General features: G+C 34.9%; 1 protein-coding gene across 49 annotated transcripts in view; it reads right to left on the bottom strand.

Moving 5' to 3' along the window:
* The window catches only part of RIMS2 (regulating synaptic membrane exocytosis 2), a 469,796-nt gene that overhangs the window by 105,952 nt on the left and 344,739 nt on the right, over positions 1-19,105 (bottom strand). For 23 of the 49 annotated variants that reach the window (XM_065054186.1, XM_065054187.1, XM_065054195.1 and 20 more), the window contains one exon: positions 3,751-3,783. The exons of 24 other annotated variants lie outside the window; for them this stretch is intronic. In XM_065054186.1, the coding sequence (XP_064910258.1) occupies positions 3,751-3,783 (33 nt within the window). The remainder of the gene's footprint in view (positions 1-3,750; positions 3,784-19,105) is intronic. 2 more of the 49 variants (XM_065054179.1, XM_065054199.1) reach the window with 1 other exon arrangement.

The raw sequence follows: 19,105 nt of genomic DNA, 5'->3' as shown, positions 1-19,105 counted from the left end.
AATGGAGCTGTCCCCACTACTCCATTTTCTAACTTCCATTTGCCTCCTTAGAAAGCAGCAATGAGTGGGCATTGCTACTCCATCCCTTCTCATCCTGGGATAAAACTAGAATTAATTAGCCAGCAGTATTTGTGCTACGTGTACAATGACTACCTTTAAAAGGTTACGATCAGCCTTTCCAAAAGTTTGGCAATCAGTTTTTGGGCACAGTTACTTGACTCAGCTCACATCGTGGCCTAGGCTGAAGAATGTTTACTGTATCTCTTATGTTTGAAGACCACAGTAAGTATTACTTGCAATTGCAAATAGTTTTTGGCACAACAGTAACTGGTTGGGCTGAACCATCTCATTGATGAAAAGAAAGGTATCTGCTTCATCAGTCAAGTTCTTTGGCAGGCAGGGGTTTACTTCTATTGCTCATACTGAACACATAGGGAGGTGAACAAGCGTATGTCTCCATGACACTTTTCGCAATACTTAAATCCTAGGAAACATATTAAATTATTTCCAAAATATTATTTTAGAAACAAAATGTGAAAACTTTAAATTGCAAAGCTTCTCCTTCACCCAAGGAAAACAGCATTTAGTCATTAAGGACTCTATCAAGCTGCACTGCTATCAGATTAAAAAATTTATATAAAAATATTATTATTGGCTTTCTGAACTTGCTTTTGTGCACTGGAAATATACAATGTAAGTTTTGTATGCACTCCCATAGGACTGTTCAATTTTTCAAAATCTAGATTTTTTCAGGGAATAAAATGTTCTCATTTTTGCAATTAAATATTATACTGTCCGAAGAGAGGAAATGGCAATATTTTTATTTCAATAATATATTCACATATTTAGATATTTAGCTCTCACAACACCTCTTGGTCTAATAACACCTAAAATCAATAGCTAATCCTTTAATTCACAAGAATGTTTGGTAGCATGCTAAATACTGTGAAAAGCATTTCCTAACAAAGCCTGTAAATGGATAATCCTAATTCCACACTTTTTAAAGCAAATTCTAGAAGAATAGGAAAACACCTCCTTCTAAAGGTGTGATTTTGAAATGTCACCCTTGCTTTTAGCTGGGCTCAGAGCTGCACCAAGTGCCTTGTACTGAAATGGGTAAGCTATTTTGTCATTGAGGTAGAACATGGAAGACTACCAGTTTTAAATGCACATCTGAAAATATGTTACTATTGTCCTGCTTTTGTTTAAAAAAAACAGCTTCTCTTTTAGTAAATTTTCCTTTCAGCTAAGTTCTTTTAAGTAACTGCACTTTTCTGAATTTCTGCATGTTTTCTCAGACACTGTTCACTCCAGAGCTGATAAGGGTAGCAATGGTATGCAGAAGAGGCCCAGGTTTAGACTTATAGCTATGGCAGCCAAGGTTGCTGATAAATTTCACACATCCTGTAAGTGAGAGAGGTGTATTTAGAAGGAGGGGAGGACAGAACAGGTGACTAAAAATTGACCAACTAAGTATTCCATCCCGTTCACGTCATACACCCTATAAAAGTGGGAGATCACGAGGGTCTTGCTCTCTTCGACCATGGCTGGGATCTGAAGAGGACCCTTCCTGTAGTGCCTGCGATCTGAGGCCTGGTTCCAGACCTGGCATCCCTGAATCCAGTTCCAGTTTGCTGGGAGTCCAGCCCAGGTCCTCCAGGTGCCTGCCCTGCCACAGGAGCCAGGCCAGCTCACAGCTCCACCGCGGGCAACACTGCGCTACCCCGGGAAATTCAAGACTGGTTTTGTATATTCTGTATTGTTTTCTCTATTTATTAGTAGCGTTAGTAAAGCATTTCTAACTTTTCCAACTTGCGAGTCTCTCTCCCTTTTCCTCCTATTGCCTTTCCGTGGTGGGGAGGGCGGAGGGTTAACAGAGAGCATTTGCCACGGTTTATTGTCACCCTGCAGTAAACAGTTACAACTATGCACAAAAAAACCTAATTGCTCCTGAGCTTAAGGGCAATAACAATAACTTTTGCAACTGAACTGCTGATCATGTTTTTGCATTTCTGTGCTATACAGTTACATTTATCAGTGCCTAATACATTTGTTATTGTTGGTAAGTGAGGGTTTTGCAAAAGTGCATCTGAATAGGAAAGTCTAGAAAACTTAATAATAAACAGATACTGCTTTCTCATATATATCAAATTAACATAGGTCATGAAAAGATGTGTTTTTTTGAGATGCTAGATATAATTTTAAGGTTTGATTTCATCCAATCCCAGGAGTCTGATGTATTGATTTGATATTTTGATTCAACGTATTGATTCAATCAATAACTTACGAAGGTTCTTGAATAAAAAGGTCCACAAGATTCCTTTTCTGTTATTACGAACAAATAGGAAACGGATCACCCAAACCTCTAATTTCATTTTTGTAATGAAAGAGATTCAGAATCATGGAGGAACTGGGAATGGATCTTAAGCACAAGTTTACTTAACTCAGTCTTTATACAGCATAATTGATTAATTTCTAATTGTGATGATTTACGGAAGATGGAATTTAGATCACACCACCAATTGTCTTCTTTATCCATACTCAACTTCTTTTCCCCTGTAATTTAAGTGATTTCTGTATTGAGATTTGTTTAATATAAAAACCACAGAAAGTAACATCTGCAAAATTCCATAAAGATAACATCTGGCTCTAGGGGAGTAGTACCAAAGGTAAAACTGAGATCTGAAGGAGCCAGCCATACCAGCGAAAACAGGAAAAATGACAAAATACCACCCAAGTTTAACAGACTGGTCAATGTACCAAAAAAATGCTTCATATTTGAGAAGATAAACGGCATCCAAGTGGCTTATCTAATTTGTTGGGATAATAGCAGAGGCACAGAAAATTAATGAGAGCTTGAACACAGTAATTGTAAAATTAAAATTTTATAGGTGAATTTAATTAACTTAAATATGGGGAATTTTGTTGTTCTTGTTCTGACATACCACAATGGAACAAGTAAGGAAGTGTGAACAGCTACTGCATTTTCAGAGCTAGGATGCCTTACTAGATATAAGTTCTCTGCCAGTAATATAAAGTATTCAATAAAATGGCAGATTAAACTTTGGTATGAAAGACAAAACTACAAGTAATGCACAAAACAAAAGAAAAGCCATGATCAATATTTCTAAGTTAGAGTTCCTTCAATGTTTTGACTTCTTGCTCTCTGGTGTTACCATAACCTTATGTTTTCCCCTTTTTGGCATGAGACAATAGCTTTTGATAACTAACAACTTTACTTCTAATCAAAATAGTTTTAATTCAATGAAGATAAGTTTGAAATTCCAGTCCATAAAATGTAACATGCTAAAACTATTCAGTTCTCAAATTATATCCTCCCAAGGGTGAAAAATAAATAGTTATATCAGAGTTTCCATAATTTTTGCAGCAGTTTTCAAATGCAAAGATAAAACAAATTATAGATTGTTTTCATGTGCTAGTTGAAAACTTAATGGCTAACTTACGGATTATGGAGATGGGAAATAAACCCTGATATGATAGAAATCGAATCAGTTTAAAGTCTTAAGGTATAGCACACATGTCATCAGTTAATGCTTTTTGTAGAGTACATAGTTTATAGTTAATAAAAATTACATGAGTATCTCAAACTTAAATACTTGTAGTTTGCCAATATTTACATATATTGAGGCAGAAAAGAGTGAAAAGTATGTGAGGTGAGCAGTGACAAAATCTATAGGAAAGGTAAAATGAACCAAAATAACACAGAGAAAAGCAGTAGAAGAGACAGACCTGAGTTTCTTCTCCTTGATGATTCCGCTTCTTCTGTGATCACATCGTGTAATGGACAGACATAGACAAAGGAGATGGGCGTGAGAGGATGTATTCAGAAGGTTAAAACTGACACTGAGGGAAAGGGCCAAAAATTGTTTTAGAGAGAAGTCTGCAGAGCAGAGTTAGTAAGTGTGGAAAAAAATAACACAGACACCAGAAGGAAAAAAAGCTGAGGAAGAAGTGGTTAAACGACTGTTGTTAAAAAGGAACAGTAAAGACAGGGTTAGTATAGGAGCTGAGGAAATAACCAAAATTATAATTGACAGCAAAGTCAATTCTTGTAATGAAGCTGAAGAAAAAGCTGGATAGTAAAAGGTATGTTAACTAGCATAAATGCATTCATTCATGACTGTCCAACCTTGTGGAACTTTATCTACTTCAACGTAAGTATCATCTTACTTCAAAGTACCGAACATTCAGTTTAACATCAACAATGGGAAGTGTATTATTATTTTTTTCAATTTTAAATTGTTGTAATATATGCTGAACCAAACTTCACATATCCAAAGCAGAAAGCAAAAAGGAAACAGATTTTTTTTTTCAAAAGGATATACAAGCTCAAGAATTTCAGAATCCACATAACACACTCTGGAAAGGACTGCATTATTGTCACACTGTGCCAAAGGTATTATTACCAAGATCAAAATACAGAATGTGAGAAAAGAGAATGTACAGATATTAACTCTCACGGTCAATTCAGCAGATACGTTTTCAGAACAAAATATTACTCTCATCTCTCAAAAGTCTAAATTACTGGAAATGCATGCAAGTCAAATGCCAAAGCAACTGTCTCATTACTTACTTTATTACTTCACATTCAAAAACACACTGCCATTTCAGACATGGAGAACATCTGAGGGACAGTGTCATTCTCTGTACTGAAAATCCATTTGTAGCAAAAGAATGGGAGGAATTCATCTTGAAAAGTAATAATAATTACAAAGAACCGTGAAGCAACCATCATTAGCAAAATGAACGCATTCTTCCAAAAATAATCAGAAATATTAATTAAAAAATATATCTATAAGCTCTAATTTCACCTTGCAGTTTGTTAATGAGTCAGAAAACATTGCCCTTGATTCATTAACACTGCATACATTCAATTAAGAATTCCAAAAAGGTTCACACACCATAATTTTATCCACATTTTACAGTCAATATCAAGATGCCATTGAAAAATGCGGAATTAGAATAAGCAATATAAATAAATAAAATGCAACTAAAGACAACAGTAAATTTCATCTGATAAACACCGTGTTCTATAATTAAGCAATTTTTTTCTATAACTGGTAGATTATAATTTTCATCTACTATCAAATGCCAAGACTGTGCCAAAACTTTGTTGTAAACACAAGCAGCTCATCACATGTATACTTAGAATGCATATTTTAAGCAATTAAGTTTGCTTACAGAAAGAACATATGTGAGTGCTGAATATGAGATGCAATTCAAAAGAAAAACAGCTAATGGTTTTGAAAAAGGATGTACACATATGTTAAAAAAAAATAAAGAAGTAATGGCATATAAATATATTTTTATTTGGGCAAGTACAATGAATCCATAGATTGAAATAAGTGAATACAAAGATCTACTTCACCTTGATGTATTATAGCTTGTATTAATATAGTGTAGAAATAATTGTTATAACTCTTAAATAAATCAATCATTATTATCACCACCAAAACCCTAGCTGAAGTACTTGAAAATTTCTGAAAATGTTTTGTATTATATATCTATAGCTCTGAAGCAAGCACTCCTACCATGTCAAAAACAGTCATGCAAAGGTCTTTATCCTTATATAGGTCAAAAATTATTTTTACTGTCCATAAGAATGCATAACTTTAAGACATATACTGCATTAAGATAAATCCTTCTGAAGAAATTTTCAAAGGATGGGTAGAATAATATTATTTCCAAATTCTGAATTGCCTGCTATGGTAATGAAAGGCATTCCAGTACTATCAGTGAGGCTCAGTGCAGACACAACTGATTACCAGGGAAGCTCCCTTTGAAGATTTTAGAACCAACTGGTCACTATTTTGCTGCATATCAGTCACATATACCAATATTTTTTAAAAATTATATTTTTAAAAGTCCTCATGCAAAGTACGTGTTTGTCAAACAAAAAAGTTTTTAATTATGAAGAATAATTCCAATAGAAGCCACAGAGGAAAATAAAAGATAATAGGTATCTTCTCACTCTGGTTATCTGTTCAGCTGATACCTCATCTCTTGAGATACATGGCTTGTAATATTTTTGAATTAATTGTTGTAAATATTAATAAATTCGTAATATTTGTGCAATGGTAATGCACTGACTTCTTTCAATTAATGATGATAAGAAGGAAGTACTAATAGACCGATTAATTTAGACACAATAGCACTTATGTGAACCAATCTCCGCCTGATTATGCCATAAATCCCAAACAATAGTTTGAGAATTCTCTGGCTTTGTAGCTTGTAATCCACTAAAATAGATCTTTGTTGACAGAAATATATTAAAATCCCAGAACAAAATCATGGAATAAAATTCTATTAAATCTACATCACATCAACAGGCATTCTTCATTTGCATAGTCATTGCTTTGTTGTGGAACTAGAATTTATTTGGATCAATTGTTCATTTTGACGCAGGAAAGTGGTATGTATGAGGGTACTATATACAGATTTAGAAACAAATTATACTCTCAATGAATAAACTTATAAAGTAAATGAAAACCAGGTAGTGTACTGCAAGTCTGAATAAAATATAACAACTACCATCTATTTTATCATGCTTTGATGCAGAATTTTCCTTATAAGCAATGTCACTCATTAAAGAGAACTATTTAGGAACTTAGTGTTCAAAAAACACGCTTAAAACTTTACACATCGAACATGCTCGTCTGAAATTCTAAAAGTAGCATATGACAAAGAGATGTGAGTTAATTACTCTTTTTTTTTTTTCCCTTGAGTTTTTTTCATACCTGTTCTCAGAAATTTCTGTGAGTTCTAGATTTCAAAAACCTTATTTCTGTATACTGTTCACAAAATAAGATGTGCAATAGCACAATCAAATAAGCATAATCTTAAAACACGGAGGAAACTTTAAGATATGTTTCATGGAGTCAGTATGTTTCATAACTCTGTGTCATTAGTCTGGATGTGACTAAACCTGAAGAATGACATAATACCTCTAACCCTCAGAAGAGAGATTCCCTGGCAACATTCAAACTCTGCAGCTAAGGATACAGAGAAAAGAGGAAGAGTATATAGCAGAACAGTTAAGAGCAGAAATATTTGCTAAAAGAAGATTTGGAGTGAAAGGCTGACTATGCTGGGGTATGAATAAAATCAGTTTTCCTTAATCTTCTTTAACAGCATTAAGCCACATCATCCAGTTACCCTTCCTGCTGATACAGAGCCCATTCCACACTTCTCATTTTTTTAATGAGGTAATAACTAGTTAAAGGTGAGTTCTTTTTCTTGAAGTGTAAATCCATACACACAAAATCACAGCTGTATACTGAACAAATGCTGACATTTTTCCTCAAAAATATAAGCAGAAGACTAACTAGGACAAATAAAATACAGAAAAGACAGAAGCAATACATTTAATTTTGCAATTATATAATATATGCTATATATAATATATGCTAACTAAAGACAGTAAGAATATGGAAAATGTGGGTTATTACTACCAAAAGACAAGGATGATAGAGAAGAAGGTAGAAAACAACATACAAGAAATATTAAATATCCTAAGTATCATGAACTCTATAAACCAAAAGAAATCATGTGGACTGCATTACTTTTTCACGAGTCTCAGGAGAGAAACTGAGAAATTCAGAGCGCGCTTTTAGGATTTTGTTTCTCTGAGTAAAGTTCACATAATTTTAAAATGAAATAAAGACATTAATGCACTATAGTTACACACTCAATTTGAAATAGAATAAATCCTGAAAAGACAATAGATGTCACTAATAAGTTAGGTGATTTAGGTATTCAAACATCAGTACTACTTCAGAAAAGATACTTAACAGCATAGATACAAATACACCCTCTATTGTCAAGAAAGGATAGATAAGCTATCCTAAATCAGATATCTCCCTATTCTAAATCTATTCTCGTTCTAGTGATGTCAAGAAGTTTCACCACCCACAGAATCAGATTGTCCAAGTGACCACATAGTTAAGATTGCAGGAATGGTCTCCAAAACACACACACACACACACAAAAAAAAAAAAAAAAAAATAAAAGGTTATATAGAAAAAGGTATGTGGTTTGTTAGACATTTTCAGGACACTGCACTATTTCTGATCCATCTTAAATTACAATTATACCCAGACTTAATGCAATTTGGCTAGGACACTGAAGTGCAATATTTGACTACATATGTGTCCTACTCACACTGGGATTGCAATTCCCAAGCACAGAGTCCTTTTTTTTCTTTTGAATCCAATTCTTTGTTCATTGTTCTTCAGTACAGACTAGACATACTGTCTTTCAAAGTGGTATAGGAAAAGATAAAAGTAGAATTTAAAAGAAGCAAATATACTAGAGGACTATCTGCTTTAAATACACCATTTATTAAGTGCAAGAATAGTCTCTGGTAAGGGTGCAATTGCTCTTTTTTTTCAACAAATCAGTCATGCCATATATTCAATCGCCATTACTCCTCACTTGTCACAGGTAAACAATCTGCATACATGCAACATGTAGCTCTTTTTGTAAATTCTACCCACTTTGCTGCTTTTCAAAACTCAGCATTTTCATAGGATTTGCATACCCTTCAAACTGAAAGCCAGTCAGTACATAAAATGACTTACCATCTGTAGGCATGCATTTTCTGATATGCTTAATCTACTGTGGTTATGATTCCTCTAAAAAATTAGTACTATATTAAAGAAATACGGTTTTCCCAGAAATAAGTACAAGAACACTCCATTTTCACTTCATTCCATTCCAAGATGCATAAATCTATTTCAACTATTCTGTTTCCTTTTAGTCAACCATATTCAAATATGCCAGCACTTGCCCATGTTTCTGTTCTTCAACTGTCGCTTTGAAATTAAAATTGTCTTTGGCAAAGACTGTATGTCTGATGACACTGCAATCTTCTCAACAGGCAATGATAATGAAACCATGACAGGAGAGTATCCAGGGAAAGAACGTCAAATCTATTGTCTCCAAGTAGAAAAAAGGAGAAAAGCAATAGCGTTTCCTTTGCTATCTCATGAAGGTAGTTTCTGCATTAGCTGTATCATCTCTGGATGGAGACACAGTTTGCTAGACTGCATTCGGCTTCCAAAACTTTGCATAATGAGACTGATTGAACACTTCAGAAACAATTGACGAAGAAGAAACGAGTATTGCTGCCTTGGTACTCTAAACTATGTGCTTTCTCCCTGATGGAGTATCAGTACAGGACATTCCTACCCACAGCCTACTTTTTCTCCAACCTCTTTTAAGGCATCAGATATCAAAATATAGAACTTTGTGAAACTATTAGCATGCTGTGCTTTTGTTTTTTTTTCTTTACTGACCAAGAAAATGTGATTAGAAGACTATAGCTTTACTCTCTTTCGCATGTCATCTATTACAACTCAGAGACAGGGGTGCTAAAAGTAGAAATGCTTAAGAATATTAGATAGGAACAAATCACTATTCCACACGCTTTTTGATTTGGTGGTGTCCTGAGAACATGGTGTTCTCTGACAGAGTGTTCACATTGGCTAAAGGAAGGGCACACTCACGTGAGACACGGCTTGAATTTTGATGCTGTGCTTACCTAGAGTTCTGCAATTTTGCCTTTTCAATCCTTCCAAATCTCCGCATTAATACAACTGACTCTTTGTAAAATACTGAACAATCATTTTGCAAATTGTCTCAGAACTTAGAGATTACAGTACAGGTAAGAAAACTTGTTGATTTCTGATATTCAAGAACAGGAATTTTATCAGCATCTTCTATTGAAAAGCCTGAAAATAAGAACCATTTTACTATTTTATTTAATGACCTTAAATTGTCCTTCAACAAATTTGTTAATATCATTTCTAGTCATGCATATTTCTTTAATACTAATGCTTCATATGATACAGCATTACTGTTATTGTTTCTGTTATTTAGAATTATTTTTTATCTATTTATGTTTTCATCTATAATTTTCTCACAGTCTCAGTTCTTGTGTATGTGTGTAGTTAGTATCTATTTTGTGTATTCAACATCTATTTTTTCTCACAGATTTTCTTAGTTATAATACTGTCATGGCTTTTTCCATGTGACTGGTTTGGTTAAATTATCAACAAACAAACCAAACTTAGAGACAGGGCAAGACAACCTATAGCAGAAAAATCTTTGTATGAAAAGGCAATCAAAAGCAACAGCAATATGAGGTGCCTGTATTCTTCCTCACTTCTCCCTGCAGACTGCCAGCTGCAACCAGGGACTAAGGTGTATCAGTATCACATTGCTATTTTCTGTGCAAAGAGAACATTTAAAGCATTCTTAGATGAACAAAAGCACAGTCCTGTGCAGAGAGTAAATCCCATATTGGAAATCTTCAAGGAATTTGAAGCTTATTTAGGCACGTTCCATCAGGCTACATCACTGGTAGACTATGGTCAGAGATACAATGTATCTTAACACCCAGGGGTGAGTACACTGTCACGGTACCTCCTTCCAGGTGTCCTGACTCCTACGTCTTGCAAATGAACTAAGTGTAATGATACAGGGATGTCTATAGGGGACAGACGTATGCCACATGTAGCAGGTAACACAAATCCTGGAAGTTGCATTGATTTTGTTACACTCATTGATTTTGTTACTGCTCAACTTCTACCACTTTAGTACATGGGGTTTTTTGACAAAGAGAGAGAATTGGTTTGGAAAAGCATCCTAGGAATACAGATAAGCACTAGTCGGTGCCCATTGGAGAGCGTGTTCAGAACCACCTCAGATATTCCTGCCTCATGTGTAATCGTCCCACATGAACATACTATGAAAGACGTTACTGATAATGTAAATCAGAGCAGGAGTTGTGCTCTTATCAGGCATCAGCCCTCACAGAAAGACCTAGGACTGTAGAGTGCAGAACACAATTTTTATTCAACTTCGTGTCTATTCTAGATTTTGGCAGTTGAGACTGTGGCTTTCTGAGGCAATTTTGTGTATTTCTTGAAGCATTGGAGGTCAGTAGTGCTGTTCCAGATGGAAAAATAGATAAATATCAGATAAATCTTGCTTTAATATACAAAACACTTCTAATGTGACAACTTTTTAATGCCGATATTTACTTCTGATTTCTGTTCTTCTACCTGTTTTGTTTTGGTTTTGTCTTACAAGATTTCACACATTTTCCAAAATCCAGAATGCCCTAAGAATAGGCAACTAACAAAATACAGCTCCCATTTCTAAGAAAATGGGGAAGGTGGCTCTAGACAAGTGTTGCTAATAACTATGAATGTGCCATGTGCCTAGACTGCAGTTCTAAGCCCACTCCAGCTGGGAGATGGAGTTAATGTTCTTACCTAGCTACTCTGTAAGGTAAAAGTCTGGACAGACTGTCTGCAGACATTGCATTTTGAATCTGTCATCTGATAGTTGAAATGCTCAGTTGAAAAAGAAGATACATTACATTCTGATCCTGACTCTTATGAGCAGTACTGGTTTTATCCTGTAACTTCCTCTGACGCGTCAAAAGGCAGGAAACAGGAGATGCTGATCTGGCCTTTTGCAGCCAGGTTCCCCAGTTCCTAGGATGCAGAGTCAGTCCAGATTTTGTGGCTCTTCTTCAGTTCTGACTCTTGCACTTTCAGCCGTACAGCAGTTGAGCTTCAGCAAAAAACTAGGTGAGCCTAAAACTGAGATTGCAGCACTAATTTAGGAGGTGGCACAGTTGGTCAAACTTGTGTGACTGGGAAAAAGTGTTATTATTAGATAAAGCAAGATAATGAATACACCCAACAGCTCAAAACTGAGACTATGTATTCTTCGAACTGAAAAATTCACATTCACTTGAGTGGATGTGGACCAATCTTCAAACACATCATGAAACCTAAAGATCCTTTCTTTTCTTTTCCTTTCCTTTTCACTACTCCTTGCAGTGTGCTTATCAACATAATATCACGTGCCTTTTGCAAATGCATAAATTAATGTGATTAGGTCCTTTTATTTTCTGATTCAGAGGAGAGAACAATACTATTATTATCATTATCATCATTATAATGATCACTATTAGGTTTACTTTTTACTGCCATGTGTTTGTAGGAATAAAGACAGAGTCAAAGAATTGCATTTTATGTGTGGGAGTGAAGAAAGTTTCTGATAATTTCTAGTTTCAGAAGAAATTAATTCATGTACAGGACTGAGGAAGTAAGAGTGCTCTTAGATTTGAGAACTGCAGCGGTATGGAGATATAAAATGCAGCTTGTATTAAAATTACATTGGAACATTATTTTTGCCACGTGTGATGGTGCAAGAAGGTTTCGGATTCAAGTCTTTAGGAGATGACTTTCCCACCATACATGCAGTAGACACCTTGGTTTGGTCAACTAAATAAGAAACAGTATAACTCATACTTGGATTCCTGAGGCTTGCACATATAGATAAATCATTACAAAATTCAAAACTGAAAAGCAAGCTAAGTCTAGTATTGTGCCAGAACACTTTTTTCTAATGCATGTGCATTCTAACACAATTTTTTACAAAAGCAGATCTATTTTGGCTAAGACAGAACTATGTAATCTAAATGGTCTCTACATACTAAAAATTTCACACCAAATTGAAAAAAAATAAGGTACACCAAGCACACACGCATTACAAAAGCATGAAATGTGTTTTTTATAGTCTCATGCTTTCATGTGGTTTTCCAAACCCTGACAAACCTGGCTCAGAATGGTGTTTCTTTTTCGGCAATGGTTTGTCATCAGTTATTGTACCATTCACCTTTTTCTGCTGGTCCTCCCATGTAACTTCTAGCATAAACCAAAAAAAATCAGAAATATTATGTAACTTACATTACAACTCACCTAATACCACTTGGGGCAACTTGATCTAAACAAATGTACTGTCATTAACATGGCAAAAAATTTGGGTTAGTTATTCAATTTAGAGGCCTGTGGTGGAGAGAATTAGTAAACATCTTAAACATTGAACAAAACATACTATATGAAAGTTAGCATCTATGTAATTTGTCAAATATTCTGATCTCTTTGATTTTTAACAACTGGAATTAAAAAAACAAGGTTATTTACACAATCATTTCTTCTGCTTTTAAAACTTGGTGCTCTATATAGTTTCTTACAATATCTTTATGTTTCTGTGAATGGAAAAGGAAGTTAAAAATATTTTGGTAAAAAATCTTTGCAAAGGTATAATTCAAAGGAACAAACAAAACAAAACTGAATCAGTAATCATGTAGGTTTACTTTAAATTGACAAAGTATTTTTAACAATGAATTGTTAAGCCACAACTAGGTTACATTTAATTTCTATATCTCAGATTTGATTTCAATTCAGTTTTTATTTTAGGATTAAATTACTCAATAAAATCTTTCTTGCTAATTATGGACCCTGTACCCTGAAACCAGCATTTCTGACCTAACCACTCAGAAAAAGAGCTATGAATAGGAGCACGTACACTCTCGTCTAGACAGAGACTCCATTTGCTACACTCGCCAGACATTAGTCTTTCTGAGGTTGTCAGATTTTTTTGGTCTACACTTTAATTAACGGGTTGGTTAGCATAATACTATAGGTTTTAAATCTTTTGGTATCTCCTGTGAAGACCAAATCTAGACCAATTAACTAGATAGATTCAACACTCTAAACTCCATTTTTGCTTTGGATTGTTAAGAAGCTGCTTATTTTGCTGAACCTGCAAAGTTCTTAACAGCCACTGCCCACAGATACAACCACTTCTATGGTCACAGTAATAGCCAGTGATGGAGAAGAATATGATAGATGTGAAATACATTTTCAACCTTATAAATTCAAAATAAATTGACATAAAGTGATATTAGCCTATGACTGTTAATTTTTTTTTCTTCTATCTCTCATTCAAAATATTAACATGTAGACGTGTTATCTATAGTCATCCTGCAGCTTTCTTATCTGTGTTGTTCTATCACAGGCTGCTGTCCTATAAAATGATGTCCTATAAAATGTCCTATAAAATGATGGAGTTGTAGGCTTCAAGTAATACATCAATAAAATTGTCACCATAATGATTTCATGACACCACATATATGCATGCTGAAACAGGAACTGTCGTCTTTGAAGTGCCATGTGTACTAAGTACTAAATAAGAAATTTCAAAAGAAACATTCTGTTTTCAAACTATGGAAATAAAATCTTTTTTTGTTTTTTTCCTAATGAAAATGTGATTCTTTCTTTTTCTCTGTGAAAATACACATTTAGCAATTCACTGATGCCATCTCTGCTTCCTTTTTCTTGGATGAGTCCAAAAGAGTCTTCTTAAAAAACACACACAAAAAATTTCAATGACCTTCGTAAAACTACCTTTGAATTTAAGGAATAGGCACCTCTAGGAAAAAACATTAGTCAATCATTTAGGTCAAATAGTGGAGATAGTTAGAATAAGATAAAAAGTAGGCAGAGAGTAATCACAAACACAGGATTTTGTCAGGATATTGAACAAATAGCCTAAATATAGGAGAATACCAGGAAACCCAGAGTGATTTCCACACTTACGGCAGTTTTAGAAGACAGGACCTTCTTGGTCAGAGTTCTTTCTTAGAACTCCTGATTTGGTTATTAATGTAAAAATTGTAGTTTCCTTAGTCAACAAAATCACTTATCATACCGAAGTTCCCTACCAAAAGAAAAACTTCCCTAAGTCTTGCTAATTTTTTGAGAGCTAAGTACCTAGAAAACAGTCAACCCACTCAGGAGCACTCTAGAAGTGCTTCTATAGTAACACTTGGTTTGACAAGCATGAAAAAATAAATATTGAATAAAAATGTAACTCTTTGAATAAATATTTTTGTGACCTGTTAACCTTAAAAAATAAGAACAAACAAACAAAACAAAACAAACAAACAAAAACCTACAACCAAAACCTATAATACAAAGCAAGACAGGCTACTGTCTTATGTTTATACTGAAAGTGATAGTACGAGTATATAAACACTTCCAGAAAAGGTTCCAATGGCCATCCTTCTACACCTTTAGTTATTCTTACAGCATGTCAGCATTAAATTTAAATGGCTGCTTAATTTTATCAGCAGTCAAGTACAACTCTTAGATTGAGTATATGCAGGCTGGAGGTACTCCAGATCAGGTGAAAAGTTTGACTGACTTCTAGAACATTGCAAGAGTTTGACTAGTACTGGTTATTATTTCAACTGAGAAATAAAAATAGATATATCCATCAGATTTACTTCAACATTTAACCTCCACCATTTTCTAATTCCATTTCCAACTTCATGCTCTACAAAGCTAAGAAAATAAGTTGTTAGATGAGAGCTTTCTGTTTGGGAACCAGTAAGATATGCTGATGAACAGGCAAAAAGCAAAATGTCAGTGCTCCATATATCCTCTCTGATTAGATAAATACGCATTATAGTGTCTAAAATCTCTTTTTCCCCCCAAGGCAAAAGGCCACCATCTATCCATTTGTTGTTTTAGCCAAAGTCAACTTTGATCAAATTGTAAATATTTGTATACTTCTTACCACACACACTTCCAATACAAATGAACTTCAATCTGTTCTGATAATCAGTTTTGACTTATGTGTAAAGAAAGGTGGAAAATTATTGTATATTTATACAAAAAGACCTCATACAAATTTTATAAAATATAAGAATATGAGATTCTTGAGTCAGAAGAACTGGGGCTAGAAGGATTTGACAGATGCACTGATCCAGATTTTTCCCACCAGTATGAAAGATACAGTCTTTAGCTGTAGCTGTTTCATTAGATGCAGTTGTTGCTCATGCCCCCACCACAGTGAATTAGGCAGCCAGGCTCCCCCCGCTGTGTCTGGATGGCCCCTGGTTGTGTGTTGTTCCCTCTGGAGAATGCGACCCACTGCCTGGGAGAGGGGGGTGGTGTGCTCCAGTGCATCTAGTGTTAAGTATAATCTCAGCATTTCTTATATCCTTGCTTAGAATATTCAATATGAAATATATTAAAAATAGGGAAACAATACATTATAAGAATAGTTGCATATCTCCAGTTTTTCTGAATTTCTAAACATGGCAACTTAGCACTGGGAATGTTGCAGGTGAACTGAAACGATGCAGCAAACTGCAGAAGTACAAGATGATGCAGCAAAATACCAGATGCCAATGATGAGGAGTTTTCTTATGCAAAGAAAACTTCCTTTCTTTTCTCCACACTGCAGACACTAATAGCCCTTTTCATAATGACCCCTGTCCTTGAAACATCTTTATATACTTTCTCTTTTACTGGAATTTGTCTTTTTTTATTAAATCCACTCAGCTTTTATATCCTTTTCAGCTCCTAAAATTTCTGTGAACAAGTATTTATCAGTCCATTTCTAGTTTTAGACTTTAAATTATGTTATCATAAAGTCTTCACTTTTTTCAGTGGGACATATTTAATTTAGTCAGCTTTTCCTGCAACTGAAAAGTCCTCAGAACTGCCTTCTATTTTTGTTTTATAAGATGAACACTCAGAAAGGAATTATGTTCTTAATAACGTATGGTGACAACTACTGTAAAAATGAGTCAAAGTGGATTTGGCTAGTACGTCTTAAACACAAAACAGCACAGTAACAAGCCATTAGAACTGTGGGATAAACTGTCAAAAACTGAGAAACTATGTTTGGAACTAGACACACAAGATCTTTAGACTCATGCATGAAGAAGACAAGAAGAATAATTAATTAAAGACACAAAAAAGGCTAAATTCATGTTATACAAGTTTTAAATTACAAAGCAAGAATACAGAAAAAGACATTGGTCTCAAGAGTTCACACAGAAATATTCTCAGCTCTGTCAAACCTCTACTGGGGAAAGCAAACAGCTTCAAGTCATGATACATGAATCGTCCCAAACGTACTACATGATATCTGGAATGAATCTAGCCCCACCTTGCACCACCAGCATCTTCCTAATGGCATCAAGGCCAGCCTGGAGTGACCCAAAGTCAGCAATGAAGGCCTTATGCCAGACTGCTGCTGCTCCCACATGAGAGAAACAAACCTTCAGATGCCTCAGCTGGTGTTCCACTACCCTGCTGTAACAGGAACTAGACTTGTCCAATTTCTGAAGATAAGTAACATCACACATAGTGTTTTCCTGACAAATTTAGAGCAAGACCTGCTGTCTCTCCAGGTAACATTCTACAGCAAATCTGAGGACACCATTTTTTATCTTCCCCTTTTGACACAGTAACAGTTCATCTACATTTCTTCCTCCAGACACTGGAAGAATATTCATTCCCTGGGGCTTCACCAGGAATACATTCAAAGAACTTCAATGGAAGTCATTATGTAGGTAATAAAAAATATTGCTACATATCTATATTATCATTACTGGTGCACTGTAGGTTATTCCTTTACTCCAGAAATGCTTTCTTGAAATTGACTTCAATGCTACATTAATTATTTGCAGCTTTGAAGCACTTAACAAACCTAGTCCTGTAGCAGTCTCTTCTCATTCTCTACCTGCAAATCCCATCAATTCTACTCTAAACTTAATTTTAAATGTTTTACTAGTGAATCCCTCTATATGGGAAATAAATCAACTTGAGTCTTCTGCTGCTTATTTTAAAGAAAATTGTAGAGGTACACAAGCAAGGTCACAGAAAGTACTTGTTGCAATATCACTTAGTAAAGTCACAGCCTGCCTTTAGCTAAACATCAAAGTTGCCACTTTTATAAAGATGATAGAGATGTAGAACATAAAGAAATATCAGAAAATCCAGAAGAAAAAATACAGTCAGTTAATGGTACATTAAATATCTCTATACTCATATTTGATAAAGTATTTTCAAATATCATAAACTAAATATATTATTTTTAAGTCACTTTCAAAGCTCTTTTTTTTTCCAGAACTGTGTGGGGCAGGGGGAGGATCTATTTGTTTGTTTCAGATGTCTTTACATGTTTCTAAAATATGGCAGTTTTGCTCCCTCTTCTGGGTGTATGCCTGAAACACATCAGAAATGAATGCAATACAGCTGGCCCGCTGGCCTATCTGGAATAGGCAGATTTTGAATATCTCAGAGAAACAGCTCTACTGAGTCACCTGTTTGGATAAGCACTGCAGGTTTATGTTGGCAGGACTGATTTAAGGTGGTACAAAGGCTGGAGACAGCCTATGAGGAAGATGAGGATACTATATAAAGATCCCACTGATGGCTCTGCAGGTTTCTGAGGCACAGGCTGTAGGAGACTGGGGATCCAGTATCCCAGACAAGCACAATGACACACTTGTTCCTCTCCCCTTGCATCCCTGCCTGGTGTGCTGGGGACCAGACGCTGGGCTGGATGGATTTTTGTTCAGACTCAGCTATAAAAGGTAAATACAATGAAAGTCAAAGTATCTCCAGAGTCTAATGATTAACAAATTTAAATGAGGCATATTACAAGTAATGCTCAACATAAATGTGGAGCAAAATGCACGCTTCTGCTCCGCACCTCTCTCTCACAGTCTCTGCTAAGTTTGCATTCCCATTCCTTTGGTGTCAGCAAGTGATCTGTGCACACAAGGAAATGTGAACAGCCTACAAATCTACCCTGCAGAATGCAGAATTAAAGGTTTAGCTTGGAATGTTTTGGTCTTGGTGGAGTTTTTTCTTTTGTTTGTGTTGTCATTTTGCGGGCTTTGTTTGGTTGTTTGGTTTGGCTGTAGTTTTTTTTTCCAGGTTATTTTAATTCTTTACTGAAAATGGTATAATTTGTAGCAAATCTTTATCTTTTATCAGAAAGGTAATTTATTATTGCATGACCATACATCTCAAAAAAACACACATTAAAAAAAGCTCTGCAAACAATCACAGGCATTTTACCCTTTTTAAGTGCAGTTAAGGTTGAAGCTTATGGCACAATTCTAAAATGTTAAAAAATTATTCAGTCAACAAAATGTTTCTGAAAATAAGCCACTAGTTTTAAGTACTAATACTAAGCAACAAAGAAAATACAATAAATGGCTTACAGAAAGATGAAAAATATAGATTTGTTTCTTCAGAAAGTTTTAGGTTCTTCAGAATATCAAGTGTTACTAATTAGAATCCTATAAGTTTTCTTATTGCTCAAATTTACATGCAAATTTTACATACACCTTGACATGCAAATACCATTCATGCAAAATGCCTGTGTTATTTTTCAGCATTACTTATAAAAT

The sequence above is a fragment of the Columba livia genome, chromosome 2, assembly GCF_036013475.1.
Source record: "Columba livia isolate bColLiv1 breed racing homer chromosome 2, bColLiv1.pat.W.v2, whole genome shotgun sequence".
In the NCBI taxonomy this organism is placed as follows: domain Eukaryota; kingdom Metazoa; phylum Chordata; class Aves; order Columbiformes; family Columbidae; genus Columba; species Columba livia.
This window is presented reverse-complemented; position numbering and strand designations above follow the sequence as displayed.